General features: G+C 33.9%; 2 protein-coding genes across 7 annotated transcripts; both read right to left on the bottom strand.

Annotated features, from left to right (window-relative positions):
• Window positions 1–135: 135 nt before the first annotated feature.
• On the bottom strand, window positions 136–12,243 carry LOC7468355 (uncharacterized). Of its 5 annotated transcripts, none has more exons than XM_052451988.1 (4): window positions 11,529–12,243; window positions 11,180–11,329; window positions 11,038–11,068; window positions 136–650 (listed from the first exon to the last, which is right to left on the bottom strand). In XM_052451988.1, the coding sequence occupies exons 1-3, from the start codon at window positions 11,691–11,693 to the stop codon at window positions 11,048–11,050; spliced, it is 336 nt and encodes a 111-aa protein (XP_052307948.1). In that variant the 5' UTR covers window positions 11,694–12,243; the 3' UTR covers window positions 136–650; window positions 11,038–11,047. The 5 variants fall into 5 exon arrangements, with proteins under 5 accessions (XP_052307948.1, XP_052307949.1, XP_052307947.1 ...); XM_052451985.1 differs by lacking the exon at window positions 136–650 and adding exons at window positions 9,205–10,157; window positions 10,246–10,373 and having other exon boundaries at window positions 10,529–11,329; XM_052451986.1 differs by lacking the exon at window positions 136–650 and adding exons at window positions 9,205–10,157; window positions 10,246–10,373 and having other exon boundaries at window positions 10,529–11,068; window positions 11,180–12,243.
• Window positions 12,244–16,766: 4,523 nt separating this feature from the next.
• LOC7468356 (DELLA protein GAIP) lies at window positions 16,767–20,688 on the bottom strand. Of its 2 annotated transcripts, none has more exons than XM_024599480.2 (8): window positions 18,775–20,688; window positions 18,439–18,659; window positions 18,190–18,272; window positions 17,982–18,102; window positions 17,789–17,851; window positions 17,621–17,701; window positions 17,309–17,532; window positions 16,767–17,225 (listed from the first exon to the last, which is right to left on the bottom strand). In XM_024599480.2, the coding sequence occupies exons 1-8, from the start codon at window positions 19,889–19,891 to the stop codon at window positions 17,042–17,044; spliced, it is 2,094 nt and encodes a 697-aa protein (XP_024455248.1). In that variant the 5' UTR covers window positions 19,892–20,688; the 3' UTR covers window positions 16,767–17,041. The 2 variants fall into 2 exon arrangements, with proteins under 2 accessions (XP_024455248.1, XP_052308487.1); XM_052452527.1 differs by having other exon boundaries at window positions 17,789–17,881; window positions 18,775–20,687.
• Window positions 20,689–21,749: the final 1,061 nt, after the last annotated feature.

Here is a 21,749-nt window from a genome sequence, read left to right on the forward strand (position 1 = left end):
TTAGCACAGAGCACTTTGTTGCAAACCTGGCATTTGGCATGTACCTCACCATTTTTTTGAGCCTTACTGAAAAACTCCCAAACTACAGATGTAGTTTTTCTTGGTTTAGGAGTATACTTAGTCTGTTGAGTATCATTCTTTTTTCGTTTATTAATCCTCTTGCTCTGCTGCGTATCGTGCGTTTCTCCCACCTGCTTGTTGCCATCAACATCAAGTTCAACTGTAGCATTTTGTTCCCTGACTTCCTATCAAGAAATAATCAAGTGATAGTTCATGCAAGCTAAGTGGAATGTATACACCATCACGGAACAGGCAGTAGACATGTAGACAAGGCAGAGGACATCTTCCCATGTTAAAGCAAAACATGCCGTAATTGGTAGAATTATGACCGAGAACAAATGTGTTAGAAGCCATGTTAACTTATCTGCACGTTTTCCCAACAGCAATCAAGAGTCAATTGAGTATAGTCATTAGCTAGAGCCAGAGATCCGCACATATGTCACAATTTTGCATAAACTGATTTCTAAAGTGTTCATTAGGCTCATTTGTTATCATTCTGTTTGAATATGGTGAAGGGCTCTCAAAAACAGCCAAAGGTGAGATGTTTGGCAACTCTGCTTCATGAGACCCAACAGAGGACAGGGTCTCAGGTTCAAATAATAAACATTCCGTCACTGTTGCCTAATGAACCAGAAACGAAATGATGGAGAGCTGACAAATTACAAACTGATTTTTGAAGAACGAGAATTATTTTAGCACCAAAACAACGAAGATGCAGTGACGAAGCATACCTGTTCATGAGGCTCATCTGTTTCTACCCTGTTATTTTGGATCTTTTCTATTAAATTTAAACCAACATTTGTAAAGGCTGAAAAGGAGCTCTTAGAAAAAGCCACTGATGGAATTTGTGATGCTTCAACTTCCTCAGACAGGTTGAGCTTTGGATCCGCCTGAATTACAGCAAAGTAATCACACCAATATAAGATTTTAGAATGAAGATGAATTCACCCGCAGATTGAACCTGGACCAAATGCTAAAGCACAGGCAGCATACAAACACAAATGTCACTGAAGTTCTTCTAGCAGGCTAAATTTTAGTACAAGAGTGCTTTCATAAGAAAGAGCATGACACAAATAAAGAGGCACACCTGTATCTGCAACTCCACGGTCCCAGAATTCTCGCACTTCGTACGCAAACTCGATAGGATGTCATTGATCAAATTATTCTGTTCCACAGTATCTTTCAAGTTTTGAAAAAGTCTTAAAAGAAGTAAATTCATTAATAATTTATCTCTTTTCCCAGGACTTCAGGGCCTTAATAATTCTTTAATAAGTAAATTCATAATTGACAATCGAATGGAAAAGTCTTAAAAGAAAGTCTTCATAGAAACTGTCTGAAAGAAAAAATAACTAACCATTATATATAGATTATTTAGATATAAGTGTTAGCATCTTTCAAATTATCAGGAAAAAGATTTAATTTTAGTTGACTTATAATAAGTTAATCCAAAACTATTCTTCTTATAAGGAAAAAAAAAAAAAAAAAAGAGTTCGTTGGCTTAGTCTGATGATTCCAATACGGTCTTATATAAAATACCTACATGATTCCCAGTCCCCCGTTCCGTCCCGTCCCGTCCCGTCCCCCGTCCCGTCCCGTCCCCGGTCCCGTCCCGTCTCGTCCGGTCCCGTTCCGTCCCGTCCCGTCCCGACCCACTACAACCCGCGTTTCCAAGCCCCGCCCCCCTTCCAAGTCCAAACAGTACACATCTCTATAAATTAAACACCTATATGATTCTGCCAAACATATTTTCTAGTACACAGTCATGGGCACAGCACAAAGTATCTATGCTTCAGCAGCAAGACGTGGTAGAGATGCACCGCCATTTTCTTCTTCGGTGGTTACTTTGAATTCGCAGCTAGCAGAAATACAACTCTCTGTTACCGTCAACCAAGAAACCTCACAACCATCAAATTTACAGCCTTCTTCTCCGGCTACGGATCCGGAGTCGCAGTTACCAGAAACACCACCACAAGTACTCTCTCCCGCTGTCAACCAAGAAGGTACACAGCAACCGCAAGAGCAAGAGCTTTCCATTGCAATCAACGAGAAACCAACCAATACAGAGAGTGTTGTTAATAAGAGGGTGCCATGGGAAAAGATACTCCTGGCTTTCTGTTTCGCTGCAGCTCTGGAAATTGATCTTGCATATGAAAAAAATAATCAACATTCAAAACCCAATCTTAAGTTCTGCTTGCGCCTTGTCAGTATCACACTTACCTTTGTTTCTCTCATTGTTTCGCAGCTTATAAGAAAAAAGTTCCCTGTTGCATCCAGAGTGTTAGGGAAAGTTGCCATCGGCCTTGGTGTCACTGCGTTCTTCATCATCATCGCATCTCCATTGATGACCATGAGCCAGCTCAACGATGATACCTAGCAAGGATACGTACCTACTCCAGATCCCTACTCCCTACAGTGATTAGTATTGCTTCCAATATGTCGTCTTATACATGCAAAAGAAAGAGGGATGATGATGGTGTTTTAGGCAATGCCCAATGGGGATATAATATACATTTTATATTTTATTAATTTTATTGTTGTAATTTCTGATAAATATATATAAATTTATATTTATTTAGATAATTGATAATAAATTATTAAAATTATTAAAATAGATTAAATATATTTAAGCTAAATCAATATTTTTATAAATTTATTTAATTAACATAATTAATTAATATATGTTGTTATTATTATATGTATAAATTTGTATTTATATAGGTTTGATAGAAATGAGGAATGATCATTCATGGATGTATTGAGAATCACCCCAAAGATTGCAGGGGATGAATTATTATAATGGGGTTCAAGGTTTTATAAATCACGCAATATATAATCCGAGAAATATTAGTGGAGGCAATATTAGATTTTCATGTAAGAGGTGTAAAAATAAAAAGTTTCTCGATCCAGATGTTGTAACAATACATTTTCTACAAAAACATTCATGGAGTAATACATGTGTACGCACATGAAAAATCATATGTTCCTCATTAAACCATGATAGAGATGATGATTGTGTCAACTTCTAGTACTAGCAAAGTACATGGAGTTGTACATGACAATAGTAATCCTTATAGTAATACGGTTATGGATGCGATGAGAATGAATCAGGGTAATACAAGTCAATGTCCAATCATAGATAAAGAGCTTAATGTAGACACAACCAGGTTTATTGATCTTTTAAAAGATTCTGACGAACCATTATGGGATAGTTGCACAAATCACAATAAATTATCGGTCGTTGCACGTGGTCACCATTAAGTCAGGACATGGATTGAGTAAGGCTGGTTATGACAGAATTGCTGAATGAACAAGAAGCATTTTACTTGATTAAAATGAAAAATTAAGTTGATACACCCAAATTAAAAATATTTCCTAACTTTATTTGTTGTTTAATGGTTTGAACCATATTTTTAAAACCCGGCCAAGCCCAGCTGGTCGACCCGGGGCTGGAACCGTGCCGGGTTGAAGAAAAAATAGAGAAAGGAAAAACTCAATGTGACTCGGCTAACTAGACAGGTTGATCCGGCAACCTGATTGACCCGGCTAGACTCGGTCAAAAACTCGGTTGCAACCTATTGACTTTTGTTTTTTTTACTAAAACGACGTCGTTTTGATTTAAAAAAAAATTGACCTGTGCGACCTGGTCAAAACCCGAAACCTGGGTTTTGAACTAGGTCGGGTCTAAAAACTATGGTTTGAACTAGTTAATTAAGGCATCACGTACGTGTAAATGCATTGGTCTCAACATTGGTAAATATTTATGCATTTACAGGTAGCTTTATCGAACCCCACTCTTTGTTAACTTCAAACAAAAGTACGAATGGAATAGTCTAGTATTTGAAGTTGATTAAGGAAATACTCAAAGTCTAGCAATCATTTGGAAGCCCCACTCCCAGCTATTAAAATTAATGCACATGAGTAATTCCTATTTACTAGGCTACAATTCTTTAGCGTGTGCAATAGTTGGATATGGCACAGTTCAAACCTCTTTCATTTTAGTTTATGTACTTAGTATGTTGATATGTGCTTCGCAACGGATAAAATAAAAAAATATTAAATTTTTTATTCTATTGACTTGGTATTGTTTTTTAACCCTATGTTTTCTTTTCTTTTCTGTTTTTTTTTTTTAAAGCAAGGTTGAAAGCAACACCAAACGGCCTTTAAAACAAGATTAGTTGTTATGCATGCGTGCTGCTGCGGCCTTATGGTATATTTGTGTGTTGTCATAAATTTATAGAAAAAATCATTAAAAAAATTAAAAAATTATATGGAGAAACACTATTGCAATCCATAATGTTTTCAAGAAAAATTAAACTATAAAACTAAATTTTTAACCAGATTAATATTAAAAAAATAAAATAGACAAAGATAATTTTGAAAAAAATCATAAAAAAACAAAAGAAAAAAAATCATGTAGGAAAACACTATAGCAATCTATAGTGTTTTGTGAGGAAATATACAATTGTAATTCTCAACTAAATTAATATTAAAAAATAAAATCAATAAAGATAATTTTGAAAAAAATCATAAAAAAACGAAAGGAAAAAAAAACTATGTAGGAAAACACTGTAGAAATCGAGTGTTTCATGAGAAAATCTACAGTTGTAATTGTCAACCAGCTCAATATTAAAAACAATAAAATCAATAAAGATAATTTTGAAAAAAATCATAACAAAAAAAATCATGTGGGGAAATACTTTAGCAATCAACGGTGTTTTAAAGAAAAAAACTACAAAGCTAAATTTTCAACCAACTCAGTATGAAAAAAAAAATTCGACAAAGATAATTTTGGAAAGAAATCGATAAAAAAACATGTGAGGAAACATTGTAGTAAGAAAAAAAATCATGTAGGGAAATACTGTAGCAATCCACAATGTTTTTTTTCAAGAAAAAAACTACAAAACTAAATTATCAACCAACTCAATATGCATGTCACGATCACAACATCACTGCTAGTTCTTCTGGCAGTGATAATGATAACCACAAGTCATTAGGTACCGATCAAGAAGAGACACATGCATTGACTCATGATGCTGCCTTATCGAGTGTGATGCCGCAATGTTGAGGAGGGACCCTTCACAACGGGATCCATTCATCCACAAGTATAAGACACATTGGAACGATGACCTTTCAATGTAAGTTTGTTTTGTTTTGAGTTGGTTTATGTTTAATAATATATGAACAAAAAATATTTCATTAAATTTATCAAATTTCAAGTTCACAAACATTTAAGTTGCCCGAATAATAACATCAACATCGTTGATGGAAATTCCATTGTTTTGATGGAGCTAAGTTTCCAAACATCCGGAATAAAAACCGCAAGTCGATACATTATTTTCAAGGTTGAAGGTTAGTATTAACTTAAAAAAAATTATGTTAATTTGTTTACTTTATTGATATTACTGAAATTCTCCTTTTTATAATTTTTTACTACAAGACAAAATTTGAGTGGGATAAAACAAATGATAATGTTGCGATGAGGGTTTGGGAGAATCATGTTGCAACTAGGTAACATTGAAATCATAATAATTTTTTTTATTCCAAATATTAAAAATTTATTTATCATTTCCTTATAGATAATTCATTTGTACCATATAAGTTGTATGCTTTTTTGTATGAGACACAAAAAATATCTAAAAAATATATGAAAGAAAGCACTCTACTAGACTGGAATGACATGACAATTTGAAAGGATTTTAGGTCGCCATATATCCCAGAGACTATATGGGTGGAATACATTCAACATGTGACATTCAATCATTTCACGCGATGATCACAGTTTGTTGCGGGGAACTGTAGCCAGCAAATTCATGGTTCTGTTATAACATACACTAGCAGCTTTATTCGTTTTGCATGTGAAGCGGATAGTAGGATTTTTTTAATTGCATCCATTTTTTTAATTTGCTGTTTTTTATAAATATATTACTTACAACATTTTTATCTTGTATGCTACGGCTTTTGGATGTGAGCTAAGCCCAATGTAGCTTTTTTGTGAAAACACACGTGTGGAGTAATGGCCATCAAAAAGGGATGTAACAGTTCGTCGATAGCCGAGCTAAACACTTTGTGGTATATTGGTTTTCAACAATGTTTTTATTAAGTTATTATTTACTTGAATTTGATGATTTTATCATTTTATTTTCAAGAGACATATAACAGTTGGTTGAATGAGAGATACAAGGACGATCCTTCGACCCACCCGGATTTCAATCCGGATTTGAGGCTGGAGGCAGGATCATCTGATGGACCTAATAGAATTCAGGTATATGGACTTTCTAACACTATGACCGAAAACTTGTGGATAACTTGTATTGTTTAAATCATTGGGTGCTCATAATCAGTCCCAAGCATTCAGTCTCCAGAGTTCACGGCCTTGTTAGATCAAGAAGTACAAGAACATACAACTTATCCCAAAGAAAAATATGAACAACTTTATGTGGATTATAAAGAACTCCACCGAATGATCATAGATATGAGATCACAGATGGATGGTACATGTGCATCCTTTTATTGGCCCCACGATCCCAAGGACGACCAGCCCTCTCCTCCAGTGCCGCCTCTATTCTAGTTTCATTGTATTTGAATATATAAATTTTTAATAAATATTTGATTTTTATATTAAGATAATTTATTTTTAATAAATATTTGAATTTTATATCAATGTAATTTTTTAAATTATTTTATATTTTTGTTTAATAGATTTTTTAAAAAATATATCTTTAAATTATTACTAACGGGGTTACCGACGGACTTATTCCATCAATATATTCTAGAGAGATAGAAAAGAATTATGACAAATATCAATGCAACTATTAACTACATGATAGAATAAATATAGTGGTATATTCCAGAGAGTTTGAGAAGAATTAATGCAAAAGCTACTGCAACTCACTAATGAAATTACATATGGTTATCCTGTTGGCGATATGCTATATAATACCGAGAAAATTAGCGATGGATTAATTAACGATGGAATTATTTATTTTATGATATTGCTTATTAAATAAATTATTTTATCATGTCTTTTTGCATTACAATATCATATTTATAAGACAAGACTTGTGATTATTTATTTTATAAGCTGAAAAGTCATATAAAATTATTCAAATAAATAATCGTGTCTTTTTGCACTACAACTAGTCTTGTCTCAGTATTTCTTTTATTTTCTTTTGTTTAGACTTGTGATAGAATCTAAACATGTATTAATGAGTGAGAACAGATTAATTTGTGCTTTAGTCCTCGACGGGAAATTGATGGTGTCATCCGTTTTTCCCTTGTTGACTAGGATCATTTTACTTTGACTAAAATATTATAGATGAAAAATATTAGAATCTAAAATAGCTAAAGCCTGTTATTAACCACAAAAACCTCTTTGTTATCAATTCGATCAGTTAGGTACTATTTTACAAAATTAAAAATTTATTCAATCAATTGATTTGATAACAAATAAACTCTTTAATTTATTCAATCAAATAAAAAATAATTTAAAAAATATTTTTAAAAATAAATTCTATCACAATCTTAATATTGTTTTTAATGTCTCCAATTGATAATTCGTTTAAAGCTATTTTTCTGGTTATTAATATCTTGTTAAACTTTATAAAAAAAACAAAAAAAAACTACAATTAATGATACTAAGAAGGAAATAATTATTAAACTTTTTTTGTCATGTGTATCCTAAATTTGATTTTTCACGACACCATTGATGGGACATGCACAAAATCACAAAATTAAAAATGAAAAAATAATCTCTCATTATGTTCATAATCATTGTATTCAATGATATGTTAGATAATGTTTTTTTTTAATATTTTTTAATTAAAAATATATTAAAATATTTTTTATTTTAAAAATACCTTTCTTGGTTAAATGCAGAATTGCAGCCGATCACACGAGGCATTAGATTACTTATGCCAACAAAATCAGGCTGTTGTTCTGTATGCTGCCTATCTCTGAAACAATTTCTCATATGTTTGTGAAGATTTGAAGTCCCCGTTCTTACTTCCTCCAGGATACTTCATTTTACAAACTTTACACAGGCCAAGCGGCATCCATTTTCTCGAGCTTTATTGAAGGCTTTCTAGACTTCAGCAGATCTCCTCCTTCGTTTACTATTTCCATCGGTTAGTCGTGAAACCATTCACCATTGCCAACTGAATGTCAGCATCTTGAGCAACTTCGATTGCATCATTTTGTTTTCCAATTTCCTGTAAAGAAATAGCCAGGCAACAGTACATTTTAGAGGCTAATCAACTTCATTAGTAGAATATGGAACTTGCATGGCGGATTTTTTTAAATACAGGCTCCGTCTAACTTTGGAGGCTTGAGCAGAACTCCTTGGAGACAGGTAGCGATTTGTATTGTGATAGTTGTTGTTTTTAAAAGAAAATTGTATTTGATTGTCGTCTCATATACACTTAGAAAGGTAAGGTAGGATAAGAGAGGCATCCATCCATGTTAAAATGAAACATGCCATATGTTTTCTTGCATGCTGTATATCTCTTATTTCAGAGCTGCCTCATCCATTCTAATGATCAAACCCTTAACCTGCAGCAATAATGGAGGAGCTAAAGCCAATAAAGGAATTCTTACGAGAAACTTTGGAAAAATGTAAGAGAAATTCACTACCTGCGATAGTAGGAGAGCCAGAAGGAAGTTTTCTTACTGGGTGAAAGAAGCCAACCAGCAAGTCAGTAGCTTTGTAATGCGTTGATCTCTCCCTACATTTTTAATTTCAATTTTCTTTTGTGCATTTTTGACAACATTTCTTGTCTTTGATTCCGAGCAAAATATGCAAAATCATTACTAATTTTCCTGAAAGACGTGTGTCATCTCATAATTTAAGAAATTATTTCTGAGAAATTCTATAGGTAAAAGCAGCATTGTTTTTATTGTGTTTAATATGTCTCAATGATCCAATTTTTCCAAAAAAACTCTCACTTCTAAGTTGTCCCACTCTACTTTTAAAAAACTGAAGTTTAGGTGGTCACTTTTGCTGGTAATTATTCGTTATTTGACTCATAACGAATCTTGGTTGTCTTTAGCTGCCTACTACATCACTAGCTCTCCAGTTAACATGCTATATTGCTATCAGGAGATCACCAGTCAGCTTAGCATCTCACAGGAGTCGACTGAACAACATAATAGCAGAACATTTACTACTTATCAATAAATATTCCATCGATCAAGAATGTGTTCATCTAGCAGTCGATCATATCTTGGTAAACTCAACTCAAGATCAAATGAAGATTTGGTTACAAATGGTCTCAAGTGAATTTGTTATTAACATAAAGTCGTGGAGTGCAAATGTAAAATCAGGGCTTTGGAAGTACTGATTTTACAAAATCAAACAAAGCAGTCATTCCAGCTACTATATTGTCAATCTTAAGCCTCTGAGTAGTGGCTTGACAGCTTTGCAGTGCACGAGTCTGCATAACAGCATCATCTTTTTCTAATGTAGAAAGCTCTAGTTCTTTTTGTGTTCTCTGTTCATTTATGGCCTTCAGTTGCTCTTCCAGTTGGGCAGCTTGATCTTTCAGTGAGGTAATTTCCGCTTCTAAGTTAGAGCGTAATATAGCAGATTGGGAGATTTCTCAGTCCAAATTCTCGTGTCCTTGCAGGGGCACTGTTTCTGGTCGTGAACTAAAAGGGCAACTAGTAATTGCCTCCTTGAGCCTATGTACTTCAGCCAAGAGCTCTCTCATGGGATGCTTCTCCCATTCGTAACTGGCGGCATTGATTTCAGCATTTAGAAGGGAGCAGAACCTATCATTTTCAGTAGGAGAAAGCAACACTCGGGGTGACTGAGACAAAAAGCTCTGAAGTTCAGATGCAGCAGAAAGAACTGCAAAATCAGAAGTGGTTGCGTTAGTAGAAGTTGTGCTTGAATCCAGATTACCATCTGGAACATGGAAAGCAGAAGAAACTTTAACAAAGTGCTAGTTTGAAAGAAGAGTTGTACAAGGCTTGTGCTGGATGGAGTTGCCTTCTGCAGTAAGCTCCATCTGAGTGCATTGAACTTGAGGAACACCTCCAGTACCATCAATGGCCATATTATTGGCTTGTTGGCCAGAACTTTGAGTTTCAGTTGGTAGCGGCTACAGAAAGATTGCTTCAACAACCAATATCGCTAGGGAAAAAAAAAACATAAACAAAGTTGAAAGAGAAGGATGATACCAACAATACCTCAATATTACTGCTAGATACGAGATGATGCTCCTGATCATTGAGACCTCTTCCAGGTGTTTCTTTTGCAGTATAATCTTCTTGTTCTTGGTCATGAGCGAGACCAGAAACTGCTGCTTGACCGATGCCTGAAACAATAGGATATTGCTCCTCAGCCATAACAATAGCATTTGTAGCTTCATCAACAAGAAGATACAGAACATAAAGTAATTCATAAAGGGCATAGTAAGACTAAGAAAGACAAGATAAAGACTATTGACAATTTACAGATAACGTAACATACAAGCACTAGAAGTTTCTTCTTCCTCTTTCCTCTCCTACTTTTGCAAACCAGCTTTCTCCTCTTTGCTTGTGGAGGAGCACCAGCTCCAATCTTTTGTGAAGCCTTGTTTTTTGGGTTTGCTTTAGCACTAGACTTGACATTAGAAACTGACTGTTGTCTTTCATTTTTCTTCCATTCTTTAAAACAACCGTGTATGAGTAGGGTTGTAGTTCCATTCCTTAATTTAGCACCGAGCTTTATGTTGCAAACTGGGCATATGGCATATGATGTCTTACCATTTTCTGAAACCTTAATGTAAAACTCCCAAGCTGAAGATTCATTTTTTCTTGTTTTATTAATCCTCTTGCTCTGCTGCGTATCGTGCGTTTCTCCCACCTGATTTCTAAAGTGTTCATTAGGCTCATTTGTTATCATTCTGTTTGAATATAGTGAAGGGCTCTCAAAAACAGCCAAAGGTCAGATGTTTGGCAACTCTGCTTCATGAGACCCAACAGAGGACAGGGTCTCAGGTTCAAATAATTAACATTCCGTCACTGTTGCCTAACGAACCAGAAACAAAATGATGGAGAGCTGACAAATTACAAACTGATTTCTGAAAGAACGAGAATTATTTTAGCACCAAAACAACAAAGATGCAGTGACGAAGCATACCTGTTCATGAGGCTCATCTGTTTCTACCCTGTTATTTTGGATCTTTTCTTTTAAATTTAAACCAACATTTGGAAAAGAGCTCTTAGAAACAGCCACTGATGGAATTTGTGATGCTTCAACTTCCTCAGACAGATTGAGCTTTGGATCCGCCTGAATTACAACAAAGTAATCACACCAATATAAGAATTTAGAAATGAAGATGAATCCACCTGCAGATTGAACCTGGACCAAATGCTAAAGCACGGGCAGCGTACAAAACACAAAGGTCACTGAAGTTCTTCTAGCAGGCCAAATTTTAGTACAGGAGTGCTTTCATAAGAAAGAGCACGACACAAATAAAGAGGCACACCTGTATCTGCAACTCCACGGTCCCTGAATTCTCGCACTTCGAATGCAAACTCGATATGATGTCATTGATCAAATTATTCTGTTCCACACTATCTTTCAAGTTTTGAAAAACTTCTGCCACATACTCAATTTCACCAACAGACTTACACTTTAGCCTGACTGCCATAGCAGCTCGAAGCCCAAGTTATGAAACTCGCACACAGAATTCAATATGTTTTGCCAGCAACATTCTGTCCTTTCTTGAGAGGATTTCTTATGCATGCTATGACATAATCTTGCATCGACGAATCAAATGTATACCAAGCAGATTCCCTAATGTTTAAATCATCAAAATCGGATTGAGGTTTTTCAAGGCTCAGTCGCTGGCCTTGATTTTCTTACACTGTCAATGAGTTCCATGCTACAAACTTTTTTTTTCCTTCATGATCAATGGAATTTAAACATCATCGAGCTATAATTTTTTTTTTATCGTACGGTTTCGATCGGTTCAACCTTATAGTTTGTAGGTTTACATTATTTGTTTACAAAAAAAACTCACAAATCTGTTCATAACACCTTAAATTCATACCATTACCGGAATGCAGACAACTTATTCTAATGAGTTCAAGGTGAGAGATATTTTGCACATATAAAAAACTTAACTTTATAAATAGTTGCAAGTCGAATGTTATAGTTTATTAGTTTGGATGAAGGTGATTTAACAAAGGGGTAGATTGAAAATAAAAATAATAATAATAATAATAATAATTGGATGCAATTAAATATTAATTAGAGATAGATTGAATATAATTTATCTCTTTTCCCAAGACTTCAGGGCCTTAATAATTCTTTAATAAGTAAATTCATAATTGACAATCGGATGGAAAAGTCTTAAAAGAAAGTCTTCATAGAAACAGGCTGAAAGAAAAAACAATTAACTAACCATTATAGATTATTTAGCATCTTTCAAATTATCCGGAAAAAGATTTAATTTTAGTTGACTTATAATAAGTTAATCCAAAACTATTCTTGTTATAAGAAGGAAAAAAAAAAAGGAGTTCGTTGGCTTAGTCTGATGAATCCAATACCGTCTTATATAAATACCTACATTCTAGCACAAAAGGTTAAACTACAATGAGAATTCTAGCACAAAAGGTTAAACTATTCTTGTTATAAGGGGGGGAAAAAAAAGAGGTTAAATTACTATGAGCATTCTAGCACAAAAGTAGTAGAAGTAGCAAAAGAGAACATCCTAGCTGGCACAAAAGCAAGTGCTAAAGTGGTAGTAGAAGTGGGAAAAGAGAAATCCTAGTTAGCAAGCAAGTGGTAGAAGAGGGAACAGACAAATAATAGCACAAAGCAGTCTAGGAAAAAAAAAAGGACTGTAACGCCAAACCACAGATCACTATAACATCTGCATTGGCTTGCTCCGATCCTATTTGAAACATATTCTAGGACACAGTCATGGGCATAGCACAAAGAATCTATGTTTCAGCAGCAACATACCTGTCCCAGCTGGTATGTGGTAGAGATGCTCCACTAACTTCTTCTTCTTCGGTGGTTACTTTGAATTCGCAGCTAGCAGAAATACAACCGCCAATACTCTCTCTTACCGTCAACCAAGAAACATCACAAACATCAAATTTACAGCCTTCTTCTCCGGCTACGGGTCTGGAGTCGCAGTTACCAGAAAGTACACAACCACAAGAACTCTCTCCTGCCGTCAACCAAGAGGGTACACAGCAACATCTACCGCAAGAGCAAGAGCAAGAGCTTTCCATTACAATCAACGAGCAACCAACCAATACAGAGAGTAGTGTTAATAAGAGGGTGCCATGGGAAAAGATACTCGTGGCTTTCTGTTTCGCTTCAGCTCTGGAAATTGATCTTGCATATGAAAAAAATAATCAACATTCAAAACCCAATCTTAAGTTCTGCTTGCGCTTTGTCTGTATCACACTTACCTTTGTTTCTCTCATTGTTTCACAGCTTATTAGCAAAAAGTTCCCTGTTGCATCCAGAATGTTAGGGAAAGTTGCCGTCGGCCTTGGTGTCACTTCGTTTTTCATCATCATCGCATCTCCATTGATGACCATGAGCCAGCTCAACTATGCTACCTAGCAAGGATACGTACCTATTCCAGATCCCTACTAGCTCCCTATATAGTGATCTGTATGTTAGTATTGCTTCCAATGTCGTCTTATATATGCAAAAGAAAGAGTGATGATGATGGTGTTTTAGGCAATGGCCATTGGGGATATATATATATATATATATATATATATATATATATATATATATATATAATGGTGTACCTTGTTTTGTACGTCACGTGATGAACTTGGTCATGAATAAGAATTTGTAGGATGATATTGTTAAACATTCGCAGTGATTTTATCCTTCATTAAACTTCCTTTTTTTGTTGGTCAAATCCCTTAAACTAGTGCTTAACTTAGTTATATATGGCATACGCATGGGAGGAATTAATACATCTGAATTTGTACTTCTTTCTCTCAAATAAAAAGTAAGATTTATGAATAATTTCCATGATATATACAAGATCCCATGTTCATGTAAAAGAAAGAGTAAAAATTCGAATATATCTACTATATTTTTTTTCAATTAATGGTGCTAGGTATTTGAGTGAATTAACGAGGGGTATAAAGTGCACATAATATAATCCTCTCATTTGCATATTTCCTTGGAACTAATTGGGTGATGTAATGAAGAGATCAAAGAATCATATATGCCCATTTCCGTAGTACCATTAAGCAAGTAAAAAATGCCATTGTGGACATGAAATTTGTTAGTTAATGGAGGTAAAGGATAAGGATATTTTCCACTTGAACTACGAGTTTAATTTTGTATAGTGCAAAAATTCATTCCATGCTGGGTCTCTCCATCTGATTTAATCCCACAAGCGGGCCACAAAGCTCTACCCGATTATGTAAAGTGGATTTTTGCCTTCTCTAATCCAGAATCAATACTATACTATTTTGAAGCAATGTTTCCATATTCAATCTGTAGTGGTACTTTGCTAGTTAAGAAGTAGTCAATGACTCAAATATAATTTAATGAACAGACACTATTAAAAAATTAGTTAATACAAATAAAAATATATATCGAGGGATGAAAATTAGCAAATGCAAATACGTACTAAAGGTACTATCCAACTACCTTTTGTTTTGCTTTCAATATCCCTCAATGCGTTCAAAACAAAAGGTAGTTGGATACCTTTTGTTTTGCTTTCATCCCTCTACGCGTTGCTAGGCAGTGTAAGCAATTGTCCATGTATATACAATTGCTTTTGACCTCCTAGATAAGGCTGACGTTGTTGATAAAATTGTAGGTTGACAAGGTTATAGTAGAGAGTTGAACTCCAATTGACGTAATTAATTATCCTTTCTAGAGTCTTTGTGTGGTTGTTTTTTTAGCACATATAATGCTCCTAGTTCAGTGGATAGAAACTACGAACTAGTAATTATATGCGTTAATAAATCAATAAAAAACCATTAATAATACTTGAAAATAAAATGAATATCAATCCGGGTTAATGTTTTATACTCATGACCCGGGTCATGAGACTAACATCACTGCATTGAAAAGATTATGAAAAGTAATTTCTAACTAACCCAATGTTAAAAGATAAAATAAAAAAAAAATTAATTTAAAAAAATAGATCTAAAGTAAAAAAAATATCAATTAAAAAGAATAAGGGTCAAATTTAACATAAAAATAAAATGAAATAAAATGTTGAGGGATAAAATCGAAAAATAAATTTATTTATTAAAAGGATAGAAAAACAAATATTAATTAAAAAAATAAATATCAACTAAAATATAATATAAGAATGAGATGAAATCAAATGTTAATCGGCAAAATTAAAAAAACATAATGATTAAATTTAATATAATAAATAAATAAAAAGAATTAGGCCAAAGCGATTTTCGGGAAATGAGAGAGAAAGGAGAAGAAAATTTTTGCCAGAGCCCTATTGCTGCATCACTATCGAGACACATCACATCATCAAGGAAAAAGTGTATCGATACACTTTTGATACACTTTTAATATTAAAAGATAAAATAAAAAAATTAATTTAATTTAAAAAAAAATCTAAAGCAAAAAAAATATAAAAAAAAAAAATAAGGATCAAATTTGATATAAAAATAAAATAAAATATTAAAAAATAAATTTATTTAATAAAAGGATAGATAAATATCAATCACAAGAATAAATATTAAATATAATATAAAAATCAAATATTAATCATTAAAATTAAAAAAAAATATAATGATTAAATTTAATATAATAAACAAATAAAAAGAATTAGACCAAAGCGATTTTCGTGGAAATGAGAGAGAAAGGAGAAGAAAATTTTTGCCAGAGCCCTATTGCTGCATCACTATCGAGACACATCACATCATCAAGGAAAAAATTAATTTCTTAATTAATCTATTTTGGCCTCGATAGAAAAATATTATTTTTGTCAAAAGAGTAATAATTAATTTCCTCTCATTAAAAATTAAAAAGCTATATTTTAAACGCTTGCACATTTATCTTTTGTAGAAAACTAGTGTTTTACCCGCGCGAGATAGTTCTTTTTATTTAATTTTTTTGTAATTAAAATAGATATCTATATAAAATGTTACAATTTAAAATACTTTATTAGATAAACTATTCTTTCTTATTAGTATTTCTTGAATAAATAATAAAAGAAATTAAAATATTTTTTTGTAAATTTTAAAATAAGTAGAAAAAAGATGTATCTCTTCAATCTAAAATATATTTCTTTATTAATGTATTTCCTTTTCTTTTAACAAAGACATTTATTTCATTAGAAGAATTTTAAAAAAAAAACATATATCAAATTGATTTTTTAATACATTGATGTTAAAAATTAAAAATCTCTTATTGAGTACTTGATTTGTGTGCGACAATGAAATCCTAGTAATTGTTGATCATCACAATCTCTTATTGGTGCTTGATTTGTGGGCGACAATGAGTCATATCTTTTCATTCAATGGACCATGAAATCTTAACAAATTTCTAATCATACCCTTAAAATTAAAACATTTTTCTGTGGAGATATGTATTTCGCACCCTCAAGATTATTTAATTATGTATCCACTCTTTCAATTGTTGTTTTATTTTCAACTTCATCCCAATTGTTTTTCATATCCATACCCACACTGTTTAAAGTCATGAATTCAACTCAAAAGGAACTTTTTCTGATTCCCCGCATGCAGGCAGAACAAACTGATTCCCCGTAAAGGATTTTCAAAATCTGGAAATTGGAATTTTGTTCACTCAAGTCAATTACAGATTTCCACCAGATAGAAATTCTGATAGAGAAACACAATTTATTATTTGTTCTTATTAAATATTAATCCATGACTATCTTGATTGAAACAACTTGCTCCATTTCACACAAGTAGGAACAATGGCAAAAAGGCCCTGCGTTAGTACCTTAGTTATAATACAGCTTCCTGCATTTCTCTCCACAGAAGTGGAAGGATCATCCATCAACAGAGAATCCTATATGTTATACAAGGCTCTTAAGAATCTAACGTGGCTGGGTGGCACAGGTAGTCTCCCACGATATATGTCAAGAAAGACTCGAAGCCGAAAGTGAGGCATGTCTTCTTGTGTAAAAGGGAAGTGATCGCAATGTGCAAGACAATCAGCATACTTCATCACAAATATGCCACAGTCTATTCGACTGTTTGTGCAACAAAAAGTTAAAACTTTTTAGAGTCGGTATCATTTTGAAGCATGTTCATATCAATATCGTTAGCTACTTACTTTGTTTGGTATGGAATATTGAGTTGCTTTAATTTCAATTGCTGTGAATTACGATAGCCCAACACTGGTAGCAGGTGCTTTTCAAGCCACTCCGAAATTGTAGTCTTTTCCGTATGATGAGCATCAGGAGGAGAATTTAATGAATCTAACCACAGAAATTCCCGTTTCTCCATGTCAACGCAAATGAGGATCCAATGATTTTCCAAGCACAACGGTATGAACAACTAAATATGAAGGCGAGTTAGAGAAAGAGTTAAACAAGTTGCAAGCAGCCATTGAAATAACTAGGAGAGCTAAAACATTCAGGGATACCTTTGCTGTGCCTGCTATCTCTTCAATGTTTATGCAAGATAGTAGTTTTGTCATGGTCCATTTTCCAGAAAGCAAGAAGGTCTTGTAAATTTGGCCATGACATTGAACACAGGTTAACGACAATGAATAAAGAGAAGCAAAAGACGGCCAAGTTTTAATCTTCCTTACCATTGTCCAAGTTGGCAATGAGGAGTTCCTCTTGTACCAGTCTGGAAACTTCTCCTGTCTCTTCTTCAGCAAGTCGAAAAATGCATTTATAACCTTGTTATAAAGACACATATATAAACAATAGTTTATGCATTTTTAATTGCAACACCGAAGTTGAAAATAAGGGGGGAAGGAGAAACAGAACTATACATACCGAATCATCAACATAATATTGTTTCTCCTCGCATATTGGGGTGCTTGATGGAGGAATCCTAAGCAGACTTGCTAGTGATGTATCGGGAACATTCAATTGCTTATCCCGTCCAGCAACATTCCTATAAGCTTTCAAGTCAATTTTTATAATTGACCCACTTGATGGGCCATATAATTGTTAAGATCAAGCATGATTTTTGTGCAGATACCTGGTAAGTTTACGAGACTTCCACCTGCTGAGTCTTTTTGATTCCTTCTCTGTAAAAGGAGAAACCAAATATTCTCGTACCTCCTAGAAATATTATCACATTGTAAGCTACATTATAGTTTGTCATCAGTGAGGCGATAAAACGAGGATAAATATTTTAGGAAATTGAGGGTTTGGGCGTTCATCTTTAGACTAACCATAAGGAATGAATCAACAAATTGACCAAAATCTCACAAATATAGAACGTTACCTGTACAGACCATATCTTTCCGTGCATCGATCTCCTTATTCTATTATAAACATACTCATTGTCGTCATCAGACTCTGAAGAGCTCACTACCTCTGGCTCAGTGAACTCTGAAGAGCTTACTGCCTCTGGCTCAACTACTGGAGATGTACTTTCTTCTAGTATTGTGATAGGATGATTAAGGTCAGTCCCTCTCATTGTGTCATCTGAATTGCCAATATTTTCTGTGCTCATTGACCCATGTCATTGAGAGTTCAGAAAACAAGAAAACACAAATGAACATATGCTTGGTGATTGAATATATAGCAAAAGAAGAGGGAGTGAAATGAGATCATTCACCACCACTTGAATGAGTTGCATTAGCAGGTTTCCAAACTGATGCGAAGATTAGCGGGTGACCTGCTGCCAACAGCACAGGAAATCCGCTATTTTCTTCTATTTTATAAGCTGAGAAATCATATAAAAAATCAGCAAAGTGGTCGGAACATAAGGAAACTGAACAGAACCTAGCACCATACAGTCGTTGTTGCCAGCGAGCCAATGTCTCATGCCGTTCAATCCGGTCAATGCCTTCACTTGCAACCACATTGCATATCTGCCACCTCAAATGTCTTTCCCAAATCAGGGAGCTTAAGTTGGTTGCATAGAGCTCTAGAGATTCAAAAAGGTTGAGGTAGTATTTGAATGATGAGGCAAAGCGGTAAAAGAAATCGTCAGTGTTATTGTCAGCTTCCTGTTCAACAATTACCATGATATCTGGCTTTAGGTCTTTCAGTTTTGACAACACTTTATCAACTGCTCCTTCAAGTGCAAGCAATTTGTGGAGTTGAAACACCCATCTCACAATTATTATCTCATCCTCGCTTGTTCTTTCAAGTCTCAACACAGACTCTACTATATCAGGTACACTATCAGCAAACAATGCTCTATACTTGAAATCAACCGGAGACCTCTGGGCTACTTCAGTGATCATCCGTCGGTTTTCTTGAAGATAATCATCATTTTTTGACAGTTTTGGTCTAATACTGGTGTACTGGAATGACAAGGGCATGCCATGGTGCCCGTGTAAGAGGTATTCCTCCAAACTATGCCGCTGCCAGCAGTCTACCAAGCTGGAAATCTCAATAAGGTGGAGCTTATTTTTTTTAACATTTAAGACATCACGAATGGCATAGTCGGTGGACATGCAAGCAAACCATTCAAGAGGAGAAGGTTCATAGCTGATCTTCTTTAAATTTGAGGAAGGAAGTAATGGGAAAGGATTTCGAGGATGCACTCCATGGACTCTCCGGGCTAGAGCTTCAGCAAAATAATCGACGACTTTTTTCGTCACTCGGTTGGTTTCCGCAGCTGACAGGGCTTCCATATCGCTAAAAAGCTGATCTGCAAATTTCAGGTCACCATCTGCAATTGCCTTGGCACAATCCATCAATTTTATGACAAGAGGAGAGCCCATTCCTGGAATTAGCTGGCAAATGAAGGTCTGTGATCTTATATACAAACCCTTTCTTTAGCACCAATTATTAAGATCTATCTCACATGCACTCTCATTTTTTCTACCTCTTTCCTTGTTTCTTCCTTTACATTTTTGACATTTTCTTTCAACAAAGTCAATGACTAAGTAGGTCCTATCCTATATTTCCCTGTCATCCTAATTTTTTTTGAAGAGTTTTCTTTTCACTCCTTCAACAAACTTCTACCCTTAAAACCTCAACAACTGAACCATTCAAAGCAAGAAAATCTAAGTTGCAGCATACCAACATGACAAGTTGATTAATTAAAGAGCTGATATTTTCCAGCAACAGGTGCCTGACCCTTTATTCCTCAAGATCCAGGCAGCCCCACATGCCACGCCGATGCATAAAGTGTTGTGTTCGTTCAGCTTGTTTGAATTCGAATAAAGATCATGTGAGGAATCCATGTTAAGCTAGTTGCAACTCATGAAAGATGTGATGCCATTAAGAAATCTGTCATTAGGGCATTAAAAAATTGTCACTAGCTCTAACCTGGATTTCTTATCGAAGCTTCAGATTTTCTTGAGATAATTTACAGCACCGGCTTCACCTGTTTCAAATCAAGAATAAACAGAAAGACAGAACGAAGGAAGAAGCTATTATCTCTAAATTTATATATCAAGATTCAAGAAAGAAATTCTATGAAAAGATTCAAGAAATTGGAATATGATCTGATATGGACAAGAGAGAAGGCAGTGACTTTTGAAAAAGACGAAACAAAATTAATCAGAAAAAGGACATAGATTCTTTGGACAAGATAAGTACTTCAATCAGTGTTCTGTTCATCACTACACGTGCGTACTTTTCGTCGAATTTTCTTTTAGTCAATTTCAACCCCATCCCTATATTTTTACAGAACAAATAATTAATCCCTTTATTTCCAAGTATTTCATATTTTATTCTTATAATTTCAAATTCGTTAACAACTTGGTCTTTTTTTCCATGGAATGTCTAGTATGTATGTTTATGAAAAGACGAAGTTGAGACGCATCAATTGATTTTTTTAATGAAAAACTTTATATATTTTTTTTATTATTAGATTAAACTAAAATTTTATTAAAATGTTTTATGTGTCATGTTTTCTATTAGAGTTAACTATATGATTGATTTATATTATATTGCGAATCGAATCAAATATTTTTTTAACTTAAAATAAGAAAGTTCAAACATTTTTAATGTTTTTTCTAGCAGAAAAAATAAAACTATGTAGAGGTTGATCTGATATAATCTGATAAACTCGGTGGGTACGAAGACAACCCAAACAACTAGTAAGAACATAGTTTTATTAAATAAAAATTCAAGACGATATTTTTTAAAATATATCTATTGAAATGACAACATATTAGATCGATTGAAACAACCCATGTTAACTTATCAAATTTACAACCATAGTCATAACACCATGATAACTTCATAAAAGCAAATTTAAATAAATTATAAAGTATAATTCTCAATTAACATAATATTGAAGAATGAAAATGAAAAAAAATAGATTAGAAAATAGATGAAGAAAATTTCCTAATCAACCTGAGTTAACCTGCCAAACCAGTGACTTGGGTCATGAAATCAGGATACCCTAGAGAAAAAAAATAAAAATTATGAAACTTAATTCATAATCAACCAAATATTAAATGATGAAATTTTTTTAAAATAAAATAAAGACATAAAAAACAACATGATTCAACTCGAGTTAACATGTCAAACTCGTGACCTTAATCATGAGACTAAAATAATCTCATAGAAAGCAAACTAAAAAATAACCTGAGTTAACCTGTCAAATCTGTGATCCAGGTCATGAAG

Source organism: Populus trichocarpa, chromosome 4, assembly GCF_000002775.5.
Source record: "Populus trichocarpa isolate Nisqually-1 chromosome 4, P.trichocarpa_v4.1, whole genome shotgun sequence".
Lineage (NCBI taxonomy): Eukaryota > Viridiplantae > Streptophyta > Magnoliopsida > Malpighiales > Salicaceae > Populus > Populus trichocarpa.

What these genes read in the sequence shown, in the direction of transcription:
- LOC7468355 (XM_052451985.1), bottom strand. Translation starts at nt 10,942, where the DNA reads ATGATAACAAATGAGCCTAATGAACACTTTAGAAATCAGGTGGGAGAA. An exon ending in AGAAGAAACTTCTAGTGCTT is followed by an intron (nt 10,374 to 10,528) that starts GTATGTTACGTT and finishes CTATTGTTTCAG; the next exon opens with GCATCGGTCAAGCAGCAGTT. An exon ending in TATCTAGCAGTAATATTGAG is followed by an intron (nt 10,158 to 10,245) that starts GTATTGTTGGTA and finishes ATCTTTCTGTAG; the next exon opens with CCGCTACCAACTGAAACTCA.
- LOC7468356 (XM_052452527.1), bottom strand. Translation starts at nt 19,891, where the DNA reads ATGGGCTCTCCTCTTGTCATAAAATTGATGGATTGTGCCAAGGCAATT. An exon ending in AATATTATGTTGATGATTCG is followed by an intron (nt 17,882 to 17,981) that starts GTATGTATAGTT and finishes CTTTATAACAAG; the next exon opens with GTTATAAATGCATTTTTCGA. An exon ending in CATTGCCAACTTGGACAATG is followed by an intron (nt 17,702 to 17,788) that starts GTAAGGAAGATT and finishes CAAATTTACAAG; the next exon opens with ACCTTCTTGCTTTCTGGAAA.